The 16,309-nt window shown below is 37.8% G+C and overlaps 1 protein-coding gene across 1 annotated transcript in view; it reads left to right on the plus strand.

The window, feature by feature from the left end:
- The first annotated feature begins 10,776 nt into the window (after window positions 1-10,776).
- ITPRID1 (ITPR interacting domain containing 1) overlaps window positions 10,777-16,309 on the plus strand; it is an 87,540-nt gene continuing 82,007 nt past the window's right edge. Inside the window, 3 exon segments of the mRNA XM_061197891.1 lie at window positions 10,777-10,888; window positions 12,192-12,240; window positions 12,564-12,607. Of these exon segments, the coding sequence (XP_061053874.1) occupies window positions 10,882-10,888; window positions 12,192-12,240; window positions 12,564-12,607 (100 nt within the window). The 5' untranslated portion in view covers window positions 10,777-10,881.

Genomic DNA, 16,309 nt, shown 5'->3' on the forward strand with positions numbered 1-16,309 from the left:
TAGAAAAAATGTTCACAATATTTTATTCTAGGACCATTTGTATTTCATTTTTTCACATTAAATCATTAACACTATTGAAATTTATTTTGATGAATTGTTTAGGACTCTATTTTTCTTTTGTTTTATTTTTTGTTTTTTAATTAATATTTAATTTAGAAATAATTGTAGATTCACATACTGTTGGTTGTAAGAAATAGTACAAAGTCTTCCTGCCTTAATGCAGGAATCTTTTTAACAATGCATACATAACTTATTTCTGCATATGCAGATTTTATCCAGGAAGAGTTTGTCTTCCCAACACAGTCAGTGGGTACAAAGCTGTAATATCATGACAGTTTCTTAAGATCATTTATAATGAATAAGATCTATTCCCTTTGCTACATTCCCTGAGATTTTATGGTCATGATCACAGTGGGAAAGGAAGAATGATGACACCTCTGATACCAAAGGAGTGAAGAATACTGCTAGAATTTGCCTCTGTAGGAAGTCTAGGAGGAAAGCGGGTTTAGACACAGGAGTTGGCTTAAATCTTGATCTCTTCTCTTCACTATCAGCTATTTCTTTGTGAATACTTTCTCATTTATATAATTAAGATCTTTACCATCGTGTTAGTTTCCTATTGAACTGAAATATGATGTAATTTTTATTGTGTAACAGTGTATTTTTAAACTTGAGATGTATGCACCTGAAGATCTTAAAGCAAATTGCTGGACCAGTCATTTGCAAAGGTTATTAGGAAAAGTAGATGGAAGGAAAGTGTGATAGAGCCCAACTATATGGCTGATTCACTTTGTTGTACAACAGAAACTAACACAGTATTGTGAAGCAATTATACTCCAATAAAGATCTATTAAAAAATTTTTTTAATAAATAAAAGATTTAAAAAAAAGAGAAATAAACGTCTGCATTGGTCAGCTTTCTCCAGAGAAATGAAACAGAACATAGATACATAGATACATAGATACGTAGATAGATACAGACATAGATATATGCAGAGAAAGAAATATCTCTACCTACCTGTCTATGTGTCTGTCTATCTATCTATCAAGAGATTTATTATAAGGAATTGCCTCACACAATAACAGAACTTGAGAAGTTCCATGATATGTCATCTGCCTCCTGGAGACCCAGGAAAGCTGGTGGTGAGGTTCCCATCTGAGTCTGAAACTTGAGAACCAGGAGCATCAATAGTGTAAATCCGACCTCCCAAGCAGGAGGAGACTCATGACCGAACTCAATCAATCAGGCAGAGAAAAAGAATTTTCCCTTCACCTTTTTCTTCTATTCAGGCCCTCAACAGATAGAATGATACTCATCCACAGTGGAGAGAACAATCTGCATTACTCAATCTACTGAGTCAAATGCTAATCTCTTCTGGAAACACCCTCACAGACACACCCAGAAATAATAATTAGCCAGCCATTTGGGCACGCTGTGGCCCAGTGACGTGAACACATAAAATTAATCATCACACCATCAGATAAGATGACACAAGATTTCAGTAAGTTAACACTGAAGAACATCTGTTTTAATTGTTGCAAAGTCACTGGTTAATAGCCCTTTGGTAAAATTTATGCTATCGTTGCTTACATGTATTTTGAACCCCTTGTCTAGAATGCTTGCCTACCCATTATCCCATCTTCAAGAGCCAGAATGAATACTTCCGCTTCCAAGAAGCCTTTTCTTATGCCCCTAAAAGAATGTTTTCCTCTTTTAATTTTTGAGAACAGTTGTATTGTACTTCTTTTAAAATGCATATTCTGCTTCACAATATGTAGTTAATAAATGCTGTTTCTTATACTGTAAGCTCCTCAAAGTTTCTTTGTACACAGTAGACAGTAAAATATTGAACTGAATTGAATTAGTAGATATCATTATTGAATTTATTTAACTTATAGTTCATTTATACCATGGGCTTTTATGAGCAACTACAGGTGTACAGTACCTTGCCTGAAATGATGAAGACTACAAAGATGAGTAACTCACAATTCCCACAATTTTGAGCAAAGACAGAGTCCAGGGTCAGAAGTAATTATACATTCATTAAGCAGTTATTGCTAATCACCTATTATTATCCATGTCCTAGACTAAGTATCATGGATACAAAAATGAGTAAGTCATGGTCCTTGTCCCCAACAAGTCCATTTAGTTGAGTGGGAAAGGCAGAAGTGTAAATAAACTACTTAACTTGAGTGTGAAGAGTGCTACAATAAGGGGTCACACAGTTTGCTGTGAGTTCCGGAAGCAGGCTGGGGTGGGAGTGGAGAGTGATAAGGAGAAAAAGTTCTACAGAATAAGTTCTGTTTGAACTCAATGAGATGGTATCCAGTAAGGAGAAGGGGCAGCACTATAGAAGCATCTGTACCCAGCGGGATCAGAGAAGAGGGCACATTTGGGAACAAGTAGTTCTGTGTATCCAGAATATGATGTACATGAAGGAACCTAGGCTGCAATGTTGTTGAAATGGGAGACCAAAAGTAGTGCATAGATGCCCCCACATCCTTTCAGCCTCCCTCCCTAGCATGAAGCAAAGCAAATGTTTAGAAGACAAGAATAGAAATGATGACAAAGGAGGGGATCATTGAGAAATAAAAATCTCTTTAAAACTGGGAAGGGATTGGAACAGAGCTAGCAGTAGATGGATCATTCGATCCAACTTTACCAGCCTCAGAGTCATTTCAAGTTTCCAGGAAGCTGTATATAAGGTTCTTGAAATAATAATCTTCTGCTTATTTTCCCCAGCAAAAGAGGAAAACTCCAAGTCCAAGAGAACTGACTTTGGGTTCCAACTTGGGCACAACTGCCTTGTCTTTAGATCCAGCTTGCTCCTAAATGGCAGGAGTGAACACCCTTCACATATTTCCTGGTGGGAGGAAACCACCCACAGAACAAGTCATCACAGACTGCTTGTTCCTCCCAGCAGAGTGATGACAGAACACTCTATTCCCCAGGCTCTGCCTCTACTTCACTGAATCATTTGGGAACATTTACAAGTATTTGTGGGACTTTGATACTTGGATAGGTAGGAAGAGCAGAAGGGCATTCCTGGCTTGAGTTTGTTGCTTGAGTTTTTGAGTGGTCTTCCAAACTTGTGAGTAATAAGAACAATGTTTTATTCTTCTCACTTTTATAGTTTTGATGAATATAGCTTTAAAATATTTTTTAAATATGAGCTCCATTGGTCAAATATTAAACAGTCTGTGTGGAGGCTAGAAATTGAATAATCAACTTATGGAATTATCTCATCTCATCCAATTCTCTCATATCATGCAAGAAGAAATTACATCCCAAGACAACTTGAAACTACGTGCCCAATGTCATATACCAATTAACTATTTGTTGATTAATTAAAACTTTTGTTTCCCTGGTGATCAATTAATATCTTTCATCTGCTTGTTAGCTGTTGGAAGGCTCATAAGAGAAGAGTAGAAAAAGGTGTCTACTCAGATAGTTTTGGTCAAAATGGCAGAAGTGGGCATCAAGTGATGACAGAAAATTCTGCTTCAAAATGGTGATGTTATATATATATATGCATGTGTGTGTGTATATATGAATATATGTATAAAATCTTATCACTTTTAAAATTCAGATCCACAATGCACTATTCCCTGATTCTGTATACCTATTCCTGGCAAGTTGCACCTTCTGATAAGTTGTTTAACTGCTAAATACCAAACCATTCTTAATGATTTCATAACCAGATTTTCTTTGATATTCTCAATCCCTTGTTGGCATTCATTCATTCATTCAACAAACATACATTATCTTTTCCACATAATTATGATATGAGAGCTAAGATCTCTGTCCTGAAGAACAGAGATGGTTAAGCAGAGTTGTTAAACAGACATTAAGCAGACTTATAAAACAATGTAAAAATACTTTAATAGTGATTTACACTGAACTATGGAATTAGAGAGTAGCAGTTAAAGCCGCACTCATGTAGGGAGAGCATGTAGATAGAGAGGATAAGAGAGGGCTGAGGACTGTGGTATAGACCATTCAAAATTTAGAGGTTGGAAAGGAGAAAACCAGCAAAAGAGCTTGAAAAACAAAATGCTTTGAGTGAGATAGGAGGAAATCTGGGAAATTGTGGTATTAAAAAACAAATGAAAAGATTGTTTCCATTAAGAGGAAGGGGTCAGCTATATCAAATGCTGCTGAAAATTCTAAAATGATAAGAACTGATAGTTGACCATTATTATGCTGATTTGAGTGGGATATAAAGAGAATGGGAGGTGTGGATGGGAATCTTTGCTATGATTCACGTGAAACCAGAAGTTCTGATTCATATCAGGTTGATACCAGTGAAGGTGGTTGGTCTGAGATATATTGCAAGGGCTCCTTTGTCTGTCCGTCTGTCTACCTCTCTCTCTCAGTTTAATGGCTTGATGTGTGATGTGAAAGGAACAGAGGAATCAAGGAAGACTCACAAGTTCTTGGTCTGAGCAACTACTTGAATAGTGGTGCTATTTATTGAGACGGACACTGTAATAGATGCAGGTATGTGGGAGGGTCATGTAGAGGTCAAGGAAAGAACAAAGAATTCAGTGCGGTACATATTAAGTTAAAGATGTCTATAAGTATCTAAGTGGAGATGTCACGTAACTGGGAATACCCCATTCTGAGTCTCAAGGACCTTATTCTGAAGCTATGGACCAGATTTGGAAACGTGAATTTGGGAATCACCGTCGATTGAATAGCAACGTAGAGTAGGAGTTGGAGAGAGATTGAAACGGTCAACGGAGGATTATTTTAAGATGGGAAACATTATACCATGTTGTAAGCTGAAGGGAATGACCCGGTAATTGTGCCCAGGAAAAGATGTGAGCAGAATAGAGGTGACAGGGGATGCTTGAAATTGGGATTTAAAAGGATGTTCATTTACAATGTTGAAGTATGAGAATCAAGTAGAGTGAAGGATTGTTGAGAGTGGGCAGATTTTTTTTTAATTGGAGTATAGTTGATTTACAATATTGTCAGTTTCAGGTGTACTGCAAAGTGATTCAGTTATACATGCATATATATATAATATATATATGTATTTTTTTTCAGATTCTTTTCCCTTATAGGTTATTATAAAATAGTGAGTATAGTTCCCTATGCTATACAGTAGGTCCTTGGTGGTTATCTATTCTATATATAGTAGTGTATATGTTTAATCCCAAACTCCTAATTTATCCCTCCCCTCCTTTCCCCTTTGGTAGCCATAAGTTTGTTTTCTGTGTCTGTAGGTCTATTTCTATTTTGCATATAAGTTTACTTCTATTTTTTTTTTTTTTTTGGATTCCACATATAAGTGATATCATATGATATTTGTCTTTGTCTGGCTTACTTCACTTAGTATGATAATCTCTAGGTCCATCCATGTTGCTGCAAAAGGCATTATTTCATTCTTTTTTATGGCTGAGTAGTATTCCATTGTATGTATATACACCCCATCTTCTTTATCCATTCATCTGTCGATGAACATTTAGGTTGCTTCCATGTCTTGGCTACTGTAAACAGTGCTGCAGTGAACATTGGGGTGCATTATCTTTTCGAACTGTGGTTTTCTCCAGATATGAAAAGTGGACAGATTATTAAACTGAGTGCTCAGATGTTGATAAGTCATCTAGATTGATAATGAAATCTTCCAGAAAGATGACAAAAAATACCATCTTAAAAGTTTCAGTAAATGGGGCAAATGTCCTAGATGTTGATGTCCTACATAGTCTGATAGCATGCTCTTCAAAGGACAGAGGAAACAAGATCTGAAAGCAGCAATGAAGAACATGAAGGAAATTTACACCATCTTCAAGACTATGTTCCTAATTCAATGGGCAAAAAAGAAAAAGCCGCAACTTGAGACAGTGACAAAGGAAGCTGTGTCCAGGTTTCAATTAGAGAAAGAATTGAAGGGACATTCAGTGAAGAGCTTCAGATAAAGGGGATTTGGTGAGTTCCAATCCATGAATTCCAGAGGGCACAAGGGTTAGGAGAGTTCTGAAAGGGTGGGAGATTGGGCCAGATGAGGCAACATGCACTGCCGTATGAGCATGGCTCTAGGTCATGATGGGATTAATCCTGTGGTCTCCTAGGGCAAGAAGTGTAAATCAGTTCTCTTTGAGTGTCAGCCTCTCAGTACTGATCTCTTAGTTTGTGAAGAGAGGTGAGTGGTACTGAGGCTCATGGTAATTATCTTTTTGAGAATATAAGGAGCTCTGGGGGCTTCCTCTTCAAACGTCTATGAATGGCATTACAGCTGGAAAAGGGACAGGTCTTCCTGGAGCCCATGGCTCTATGTAGACTTCTCTTAAATCCTGCTACTAGGGAAGGCATTACATGTGGAAGATGGAGGGGAGAAAGGCAAGCCTGGATACTATGTGAGATCTTACGAAGGCTTGAACAAAGGCTGTGATAACAAGAATCCAGAGGGAGACAGAGAGATCCCTTGTGGACCCAGAATGCCTTGGAGCTGTTCTCTCATTATGAAGTTCTCTTCTTGACCACAGGGCTCATTCAGAAGTGGTGGCCAAGGCTAGAGCTACAGCCTGTAATTATAACCTTGAAATTAAGTCCATAGTTAAGGGAATTTCCAAACTCTGATATGAACCTCTAACTAGTCTCAGGGAAATCTGCATTCTCACGGTCACAGAATTATTTTATTCTCATACTCCCCAAATATATCTACTTCTCAATTATCCAAACTAAGTAATCTCAAGGTGGCATGGGTTAGCTACAAAATAAGTGTCAAATTTATCTCCTGTGAGAAAAACTATTGCATTGGTTGTTGATTCATCTTCTTTACTTGACAGTTCTTGCCAGAACAATGACAAGAGGCAACATAAAGAAGAGAAGAAAAAAGAAAAAAAAAAAAAAACTGACCAATATGGGTATTGATTGTTCTATATACATTTTTCATTAAATTTTCCCAACAACCCTATGAAGTTACTATTTCATACTCATTACAGAGATGAGGAAACAGATTATCAGAGGAATTTGAAAATTTCCCCAAGGAGATGTCAGAAAAGCAGCAGAGCTGATTAAAATCTGGAGTTATCTGATCTGAAAACACTTGCTCTTTTAACCACATACCAACCAAGAATACTAGCTAAGACAACTGCACGTTCCTTTCCCAAATAACCAAGCAACCAACTAATAGTTAAAGATTATTTACTCTGAGTAAAATGCTGTGCTGAGATCTATGAGAAATACAGAGGTAAATAAAGCACAGTCTCTATTCTGCAGTATGAACTACCAATTTGGCAAGACAACCTGTTTGCGTAGAGGTGCAAAAAGTTAAATAATTCCAGAGGACAAAGATGTAATCATTATCACTGCTCTGAGTATCATGTGTGGTTGAATTTGCTCAAGTGAAAGAAAATGTGATGTAATATTAATGTAACAAAGCCAATTTTTTCTCATTTTGACTATTTAAAAAATTTTGAAACTCTGATAACGTTTCAGTACGTTACTTTTTGTCTCTTCAATACATTGGTTTTGGTCTTGTTTTGTTTTGTTCTTGCAAAATTGAGTTCTTGATGCGTATATAGTTTCACATCCTCTTGTTTTTTTCAGTTAAACTAGATAATATAAGAAATTTCCCGTGTTAATGGCAGTGCTTTATACACATAACGATTAATGACATAGTAATCATAATACAAGGGAACTGAAGAGAGAGAAGGGCTTCTCAGGCACAGGATACAACGCAATCCAGAATAAGGATTCACTTTGGGCCAAGTCAGAGTTGGCAAGACTTAGGTTCCAAGTGGTCCTGGGGAGGGGTTAACTAGAGGAGTCAGCAGAGGCCACATGCCATAACTTCAGTCCATTGGACTATTTGGGCCTGCCACCTGATCTGTGTCCCTTTCCAAAAGACTGTGTGTGGGTCAAGCCAGTGGATGCCAAAGCAAGGTCATTCAAGCATCAGAGAATACATTTCCAGAAGCAGGTTTGTTTACTAACTGGGAAGGCATCCACTATAACAGAGGGAACAAACGAGTTTTTCTTTACAAACCTGTCCCTGACCCTTGCTTTTAGCAAGGGTTCCCACTTTCCTTGGCAAGCTTTTTCCTGCTCTAAAGCCAAGTACAACTGAGCAGGCAGGGAGCGTATCCTCACTGGCTGTGCAAGGCTGGTGGCTGAGGTCACACATGCCATTGTAGAATGGAAGTTTGGGGATATATGAATAAAGCAGCACCTTTGTCTAAAATCTGGATGACTTTTACAGTGTTGTGTTTGAAAAAGTGGTAGCTAGGTGAAAATTCAACATTATGTACAGAAGCAGCAATTTGAGGACTGAACTGCTTGACAGCCCTTGCTCCCACTACAAAGCAAAATCTTTGTGCTAAACAGAAACTGACTTTCAGCTGAGGTCAGTGGAGGAGCAAGATTACTGGGGGAATCTTATTTTTTTGTAATACGTTATTCTTTCCTTCAAGCCCTGATCCTTTATGGAGTCTGATATTTCATGAATGTTGTTGAGCATGATTTTGGAGGTTTCCTCCTCGTGAGATTTTGTACTGTCAGAGTTGATGCTTTTATTATAATTCACACATACAAGATACAAGGCATTACCAAAGAGAACTTATTTTTTACTCAAAAATTAAACAACTAAAAATTAAATGTAGTTTCTAAACTTTATTTTGCCATGTTATGAATTCTAGCATATGAAATAATTCTGTAAATTTTAGAAATATAATCATCTCTGTATGATTTTTGTCTTATGTTATCATAGAAATTTTTATAAACATTTATTTGCTCCCAGAAGATATTCCTAAAGTTAACTTTCTAAAGTTAGCTGGCTAAAAGACCTACCATTAGTATAGATATTAACTATCCACCCTTTGCCTTAAATTTTAATTAATTGAGATTTCTTAATAATTGCTTTTTTAAACATAAAATTAACAGTCATCGCAATTAATTTTTGCAGTAATTTATTATTGCAACAGTAATTGTATATTTATACTTCAACTGAATGACAGAATTTTAATATATAACTCATATAGGAAGACCCTTATTGCCAATTGCACCTGGAATGCTCATCTGTAATTAAATGACAATATGCAAATGTTTATAATAAATCTGAACAACTTGACTTGTTAAGATGCTGATTAGAAATGATTGTCTACATGTCATGTGATCAGTAATTATGCATAAGTTTAGGGATGCAAGACATGCTGCTGAAGTAGGTATTTGACTATTCAGTCATTTCTCTAAACTTGAAGAATAAACTAATGCAATTTCAAGTAGATGCCATGGAAAGAATTCAGTCACGGTTTAGTGGTTTTGAACTCTAGCTTTGCTACTTTAGTTTTATACATATTTATTTAGCACCTACTATATGCTGAGAATTCAGTCAAATACTGACACATCAACTAGTAAGAAGGAGGCCTTTGTTCTCTATGTGCTGATAGTCTGGGAAGTTTACACAATTTACACAGCTTCTCTAAACTTCTGTCTCCTTTCTTACTCTGTGAGCCTCACAACTATATTAATAAACGTCAAATGAGATGATGGGGACAGCCTGTATTTCTTGTGCCATGTAAATAATGTATTTATTAGTATCCCAATTGTTCCAGCCATCTTACAGGGCAGATAGTACAGCTTAATTGTCATGGGAACATGCTTAGAGTCCAGAGCCTGGGTTTGAATCCTGATTGTTGTGTGACTTTGGGTAAGCAATTTAACCCCACTGCTCTTAGATTTACTACAAAATTGTGACAATTAGATTACTTCCGGACTTCCCTGGTGGTGCAGTGGTTAAGAATCCGCCTGCCAATGCAGGGGACACGGGTTTGAGCCCTGGTCCGGGAAGATCCCACATGCTGCGGAACAACTAAGCCTGTGCGCCACAACTACTGAGCCTGTGCTCTAGGGTCCGTGAGCCACAACTACTGAGCCCACGTGCCGCAAGTACTGAAGCCTGCACACCTAGAGCCCGTGCTCCACAAGAGAAGCCACCACAATGAGAAGCCCGCGCACCGCAACGAAGAGTAGTCCCTTCTCGCGGCAACTAGAGAAAGCCCACGCAGCAACAAAGACCCAATGCAGCCAAAAATAAATAAATAAGTAAATAAATTCATTTAAAAAAAAACAATTAGATTACTTCCTTCATTGACAATTAAATTAAATAACGGATTATAGAATTCAGCATAGAATCTAGCACATAATAAGTATTCTTCTGCTGAGGTTAACAGTTATTAAAATTCGGTGCAATTGATCCCCAATTAAAACTAAGGGAATGCAGAGAGGTTATATAATTTATTCAAGGCCACACAATAAATTGCAGAGATGAGACTCAGCCAAAGCCCTCATTTTTTACATTTTGGGTCTCTAAACATATTGTTATAGATGTAACTGTTGGATGAATTTGAAGGATACTTATTATGTTAATCAATGCTTTTAAACTTTCTCCTTGGCTGGGTAGGTCCTCCAGTCCAATTTCTTTGCTTGCCATCCACATCCCAGACCACCAGATTGAATCCTTCAGAGTGTGGATGTGGCCTGGTGAAGGGTGAGACCACATTAGTCTTTGGTCTCCAGCTGCCTCTCCATTGAGAAAGAAACAGTTATCTCATTGAGACAGGGACCTTGCTTGGGTAGGTGAGCCAGGCTCCCAAAAATTGTAAAGCTGGGTCCACTCATTGAATTGTGAATCCTGTCGTCCTCTCCCTTTCACTGAGCCAAGCCTGAAAGCTGAGCTCTTTGTGTCTAATCTGTTTGTGTGTGTGTTTTTAATTAGCTTGTTGAATTACTCTCTTAAAGATGGCAGAGAAGTCTCAAGGAGACCAGGAAAAGAGCAGGAGAGACATCCTGAGGTCCACCAAGAGGACATGGGCTCCCCTGGATGAGCAGCTGCCCCCTGGCTCTGAGGAGGAGAGCCACAGTCTCACCACCCCCATGCTGGGTGAGAACGGGCCCTCAGGGCTATTTGAATCCAACCTACTGTGAATGGTGAGGGATATAGGGGTTTGGGGCTGGGGGCAAATGATTCTGGAACAAAGACTTGACTTTGAAGATACCAGTATTCCTGGCATGATACCAGAAACTTCTGTGAAATGGGCACATCTGACTTCCCCTACAGATACCTAAAACACAGACCTTCTTGATGGAAACAGACCAACTAACGTATGAACTCTGCTTCCTTTCCACTCCAAGATCCCCTCATCCTAAGTCCCCAGGATCGTAAAGCTATGTGGAGTCCATGCCAGAGACATGAAGCTTCTTGTAGGACATCAAACATTTTATTGAAAGGCTCTTATTTGCTGGGTCTTGCACAAGGTGTTGATAATAATTTTAATTGTTTAAAAAGTAATAAGTAAGAAAACACTTCTCCCTTCACTATGATTTTTTGTTTGATTTTTTATGATGTAACTGTTTGATGGCTTTTCTTCTTTGCCCACCACCAATTTATTCTATCCCTTCACAGTATCTCAGTTGAAGACTAAGCACCTCCCATGTCCACTTGGCCTTTTTGGTTCACCAGACACCTTGTGAGGGGGTAATTCAGGTACCTCACTGCTTCGTAGGATAAAGTCAAAGAAAATAAGCCCAGAGTAACCTGTAACGAACCAGAATGGAAACAAATATTTACAGGAAAACGACTTTTATATCCTTTCCTTTTTTCCTGTTGACTATTTGTTGAGCCAGTGATAAAGATCCACCTTAAAAGACTGGGTGCCTTTTTAACACAGGGTGCCTTTGGCAATTCTGGGACTGTGGTGCAATTTGCCCCTGGAATGAATGCAAATTTGGTTTCTAACCTGGCAGAGAACTCCTTGCAAATGAACATCACTGGCTAGCTGCCTTATGTAAATGTGATTCAGTAAGGAGAGGCTCCATGTGATTTATATCCAACAAGAGAAAAGCAAAAGTCTCCTATGCTTTTTCACCCTTTGTATTCACACCAGGTAATTTAAAAATTACTCTAACATCTCTTGCTCTTTGGTGATTTATTTTTTTCCTTTTCACATTTTTTTCTTTCTCTCTCTCTTTTTTTTAAGTTAGTCTTCTGGCAAGTTTACACTTCATTTTCAGGAAAAGCTGATTATGGAAAACCGGAAGTTTTGCCTTGGGGAAAAAATGAATATGCTTATAGAAACATGTGACTAAATACTAGGAAACAGACCCATTGGGTGGTGGCTGAATAATGGGGTGGCATCACTTTAGCTGGTTATGCTTTGACTGACTGGTCTGTTTCTCATTAGTAGAAGATTCCAAACAAGAAAGTATTCCGCACTGGCTGGACTCTGGATTCTTGTAAGTGTTTCTTTATACCCTTACGCATCCTTCTTGCAAAGATCCATGAAAACATTATGGGTAATCCTTCTGGGACAGGTGTGACATGTAGGGATTTTCATTTTAACTGGGTGTTTGAAGGATTACTCTGTTATTGCAAAAGTTATATATCGGTTTAAAAGTACAAAATAGAATAATATTATTTCAGCCCCCAGCTGTTCATTGGTTTCCAAAAGTCCTCTTGTAATAAAGCCTAACTGCATAACTCTGTTTAGTTAAGGAGCAATTTAGCATAATTTATTTACACACATTATTTGACTCACAATACTTTTGTTTCTTTATAGTGTCTCTGTAAATGAAAACCTTCAGCCAGTCATCAACCACATTGGTAAGACCAGAGAACCCAGAAGCAGTTATGCTTTGTAGACCTGAGTAGGAGATGTATTAAAATGTTTGTGTGAATAAATCTTTTAAAAATGAGAATTATCAGAGGTTCCTAGAAATGGAAAAAAAATCTCAGAAACCATTCAGCTCAATCACTTTCTTTAATATTTAAGGCAAGCTCAGAAAGGATAGGTGTTATCCAGCAGCAGGTTGGGGGCTAGAAACAAGGACTCTTGCCATATCATTAGCTCAGACTCTAACAGAAAACTCGCTGGGTCTGTGAAGACGTTTTGCAGGGATGTAATTATGGAAATGAAAATGAAATTGTTTAATTTTTCCTCACACTGTATTGTACTTTTATTTCTAAATCTAGTTTCTTTCTATTCTTCAGTCTTAAAATTATATCCTCTCTTTCTAATGATGCATTTGTTCTCAAAAACAACAAATGACTGAATTCTATAGCAAAGAGTACAAATATGTATTTCCGAGGCAGAAAATGTATCACACTTGTTACATTGAGATTTGATAAGAACATTACAAGAAGAAAAAGAAATTTAACTACAGGTCTCACAGTTTACATCTTCATTAAATCAAATACGGTATTTCATAGAATGTAAGACTCCTCAATCATAAAATGCACCCACATTTTAAGTACCACTCCAATAGGAAGATAAAACAACCATCCTTGTCATCCCTGTCAATTATAACTAGGCATTATAGTAGGCAACATTGACTACTAGACACATCCTGATTTCATAGATGTTAAAATGTGAAAACAGTGTGTTTTAAAATTGATGTAATGCCATAAATAATGCATGTAAAAAATGACACAAATAAGGAGTTTAATGATTAGAGGAAAAATTATTAGTCTAATTGCTACTTACTTGGCTGGTTTTAATTATTTCACTTCCTTCGCTGCCACTTAAATTAAGATTGACCATTGGCTACAAACCAGTTTAAATTTAGGAATTTTTACTTTAAAAATCTAGGTATATTGTTCAAATTTCCTCCTTTGCCAAGCTTCTTTATTTTTTTTAAATATAAAAGTTCCATGATGCCAAAAATCTCTGAAGATGTTTGCCAATAAATTGAATTTAAGTACCTCTGTTCCTGACAGTTTATTCTCATGAAAAGGCAGGAAGTTAAGAAATATAGCCAGCATTTCATATCCCTCTGATACTTCATCTTGCCCAGGTTATAGTAGGAGGCCTGGCACCAGTTCTGGGGTTGTCAGTAACTATATTAAAAGCTTCACTTCCCAGAAATTAAGACAAATCATGGCCCTTCCTCCTTTGAATCAAGTCAATGAAGTAAAAGCGTGAGGTGAAGAGTTGGAGGAAAGAAGGGTAACAAGATGACTCTGAGATCAGACATGCACAGTTTCTATTTGCCAGGTCCTTTGTCTTTAGCGAAGTTTTTAATAATAATGGAATAGCTTCTTACAAGTTTAATTGAGCCTTCACTTTTACAAGGCCTTTCCTCATCTATCATATTTTAAACTCAGTAACCTGTGTGGTAGCAAGGCTGGTGTTCATCTGTGTTTGCAGGTGGAGAATCTGGGTGGTCAAGTGCCACGATTTTTAGTTACCGCTGGTTGGAGGTGGGTGGAGGGACCTGTGGCTGGGCATTCTCTCAGCCCCTCTGTGTGCTGGTTTTGCTGCAATGAGCTCAAGGCACCCTGAGTTTAGGGAAGCCAAGGACCGCACCAGGAAGTGGAAACTATAACAGTAGTAGCAGAAACTGGAGACCTGAAGGTCATGAGGTGTTTGTCAGAGAGAAAACTGTGGTGAAACAAAAAGGAACTGAAGAAGAGAAAGAAAAGTAGTCTCTGCTGGAGGGAAAATCCTGTAAAAGCTCCCACAATCTCAGTATGATGTAGAGTGGTGCATTCGTTCCTAGGTAAGCCATAACCAATTACCACAAACTTGGTGGCTTAAAACAGAAATTTGTTTTCTCACAGTTGTGAAGGCTGAAAGTCTGAAATCAAAGTGTCGGCAAGGTTATTCTCTCTCTGAAGGTTCTAAGGGAAGAATCCTTCCTGGCCTCTTTCTTGTGGTTCCCATCAAACCCTGGCATTCCTTGACTAGTAGCATGCTACATCATTGCATGCTCTGCCTCTGTTTTCACATGGCTGTCTTTTCCCTGTGAGTCTTCTCTATTCTCTTAAGGATTCCAGTCATTGGCTTTAGGATTTAAGGCTCACCCTTATCCAGTATGACCTCACCTTTACTAATTATATCTGCAGAGACCCTATTTCCAGATAAAGGATACATTCTGATATGAAATTTCAGATACTGAAATGAAATTCGAGGGGGATACTATTCAACTGACTACAAGTAGAAATCACTCTGAGGCTGGTTTCCCTCAGTGATCATTCTGAGGCTTTATACATTAAAGTAGTAACAAGATCCAAGTGCCTGCTCATCTTCCAGGTGACCCAGTACCTCCCATGGAAAGCATTCTAGTGGACCTCAAATAAAATGAAGAGGTGGAATAAGGCTTCAGTGGCCCTATTGCTGATTTCCTCCTATGTTTTGAAATGGCCAAGGTCAGGTCTTGGCTTCTAATGGTGATTTTTTGGCTTTCATGCTGCTCTGCAGCTACCTAAAGTCTAATTTTTTTTTAAGTCTAATTTTTATTAAACTGGAATCTGGTTGCCCTATCTTGTTCACCACCATTATGCTGGGTAGAGCTCCCAGAGGGGAATGAAATTAGTACATGTGGAGGGCACACAGCCTAGGTACTTTTTATGTATATTATCTCATTTACCAGAACCATCTTCTGAGGTGGATATTATCATTATTAACTTTTGCAAAGAGGAAAATGAGACTCAGAAAGGTTAAGTAACTTGCCCAAAGTAACCCAGTTAGTAGATAAGTGAGTTGAGATTTGAACATGGGTCTGTCTGACTCTACAGCCACGTTTCCTCTCTAGAGGACTATAGTATAATTTACTATCCGTGTTATGCATGGACACTCCTGGAAGTATCCTGGGAGGAAAGCTCTGCATCAGTGTCCCTGCTAGAAAAGTCAAAGCATGAACAATGTGGGTCAGTTCACTGGCATCTACTTCTCCCTCCAGGTCTTCTGACTCTTGTGCACCAGCTTTTACGGCCACAACTCAGTCCTCTTGAATTTAAATGTTTTGAAGTAGGACAATGCTAATTTTTTAAATGTCAGTCAAGTGTCCATAGAAATGCAAAATGGTCACATCTGGATCTTAAAATAAAAAAGATGCATCAAATTAGTTTTCTAGAAAGTCATAAGAAGCCCATTCTACCTTAACTCCAGAAATTTTAAATTATAAGAAACTAAACTCTTGGAAAATTGACATGAGTGAGATACGAGCGCTTAAGAGTTGGAAAATTCCATGGTTACTGTTTTTTTTTCCTGAGGCTCACTAGGTTTCTGATCCCTATACATTTCAGTCTCAAAATTATAATTAGTAATAATTAGTAATTATCATATATCGAGTGCCTGTTGCATATTTTAAAAATATTGTGAAGTATTTCTCAAACAAGGTGATTGATTAACCTCATTAAATATTGAAGAAACAGAGACTCAGTAAAGTTAAGAGATTTACCTAAAACCACATAAAGCCAAACAAGTGGACACATGATTTGAATTCTGTTTGATTTCAAAGTTCATGCTCTTTTTACCAGAAACCAATATATTGCATACTGGTGTAAATCCATGGCCATTAATTT

The sequence above is a fragment of the Eubalaena glacialis genome, chromosome 8 (genome assembly GCF_028564815.1).
Source record: "Eubalaena glacialis isolate mEubGla1 chromosome 8, mEubGla1.1.hap2.+ XY, whole genome shotgun sequence".
Taxonomy (NCBI): domain Eukaryota; kingdom Metazoa; phylum Chordata; class Mammalia; order Artiodactyla; family Balaenidae; genus Eubalaena; species Eubalaena glacialis.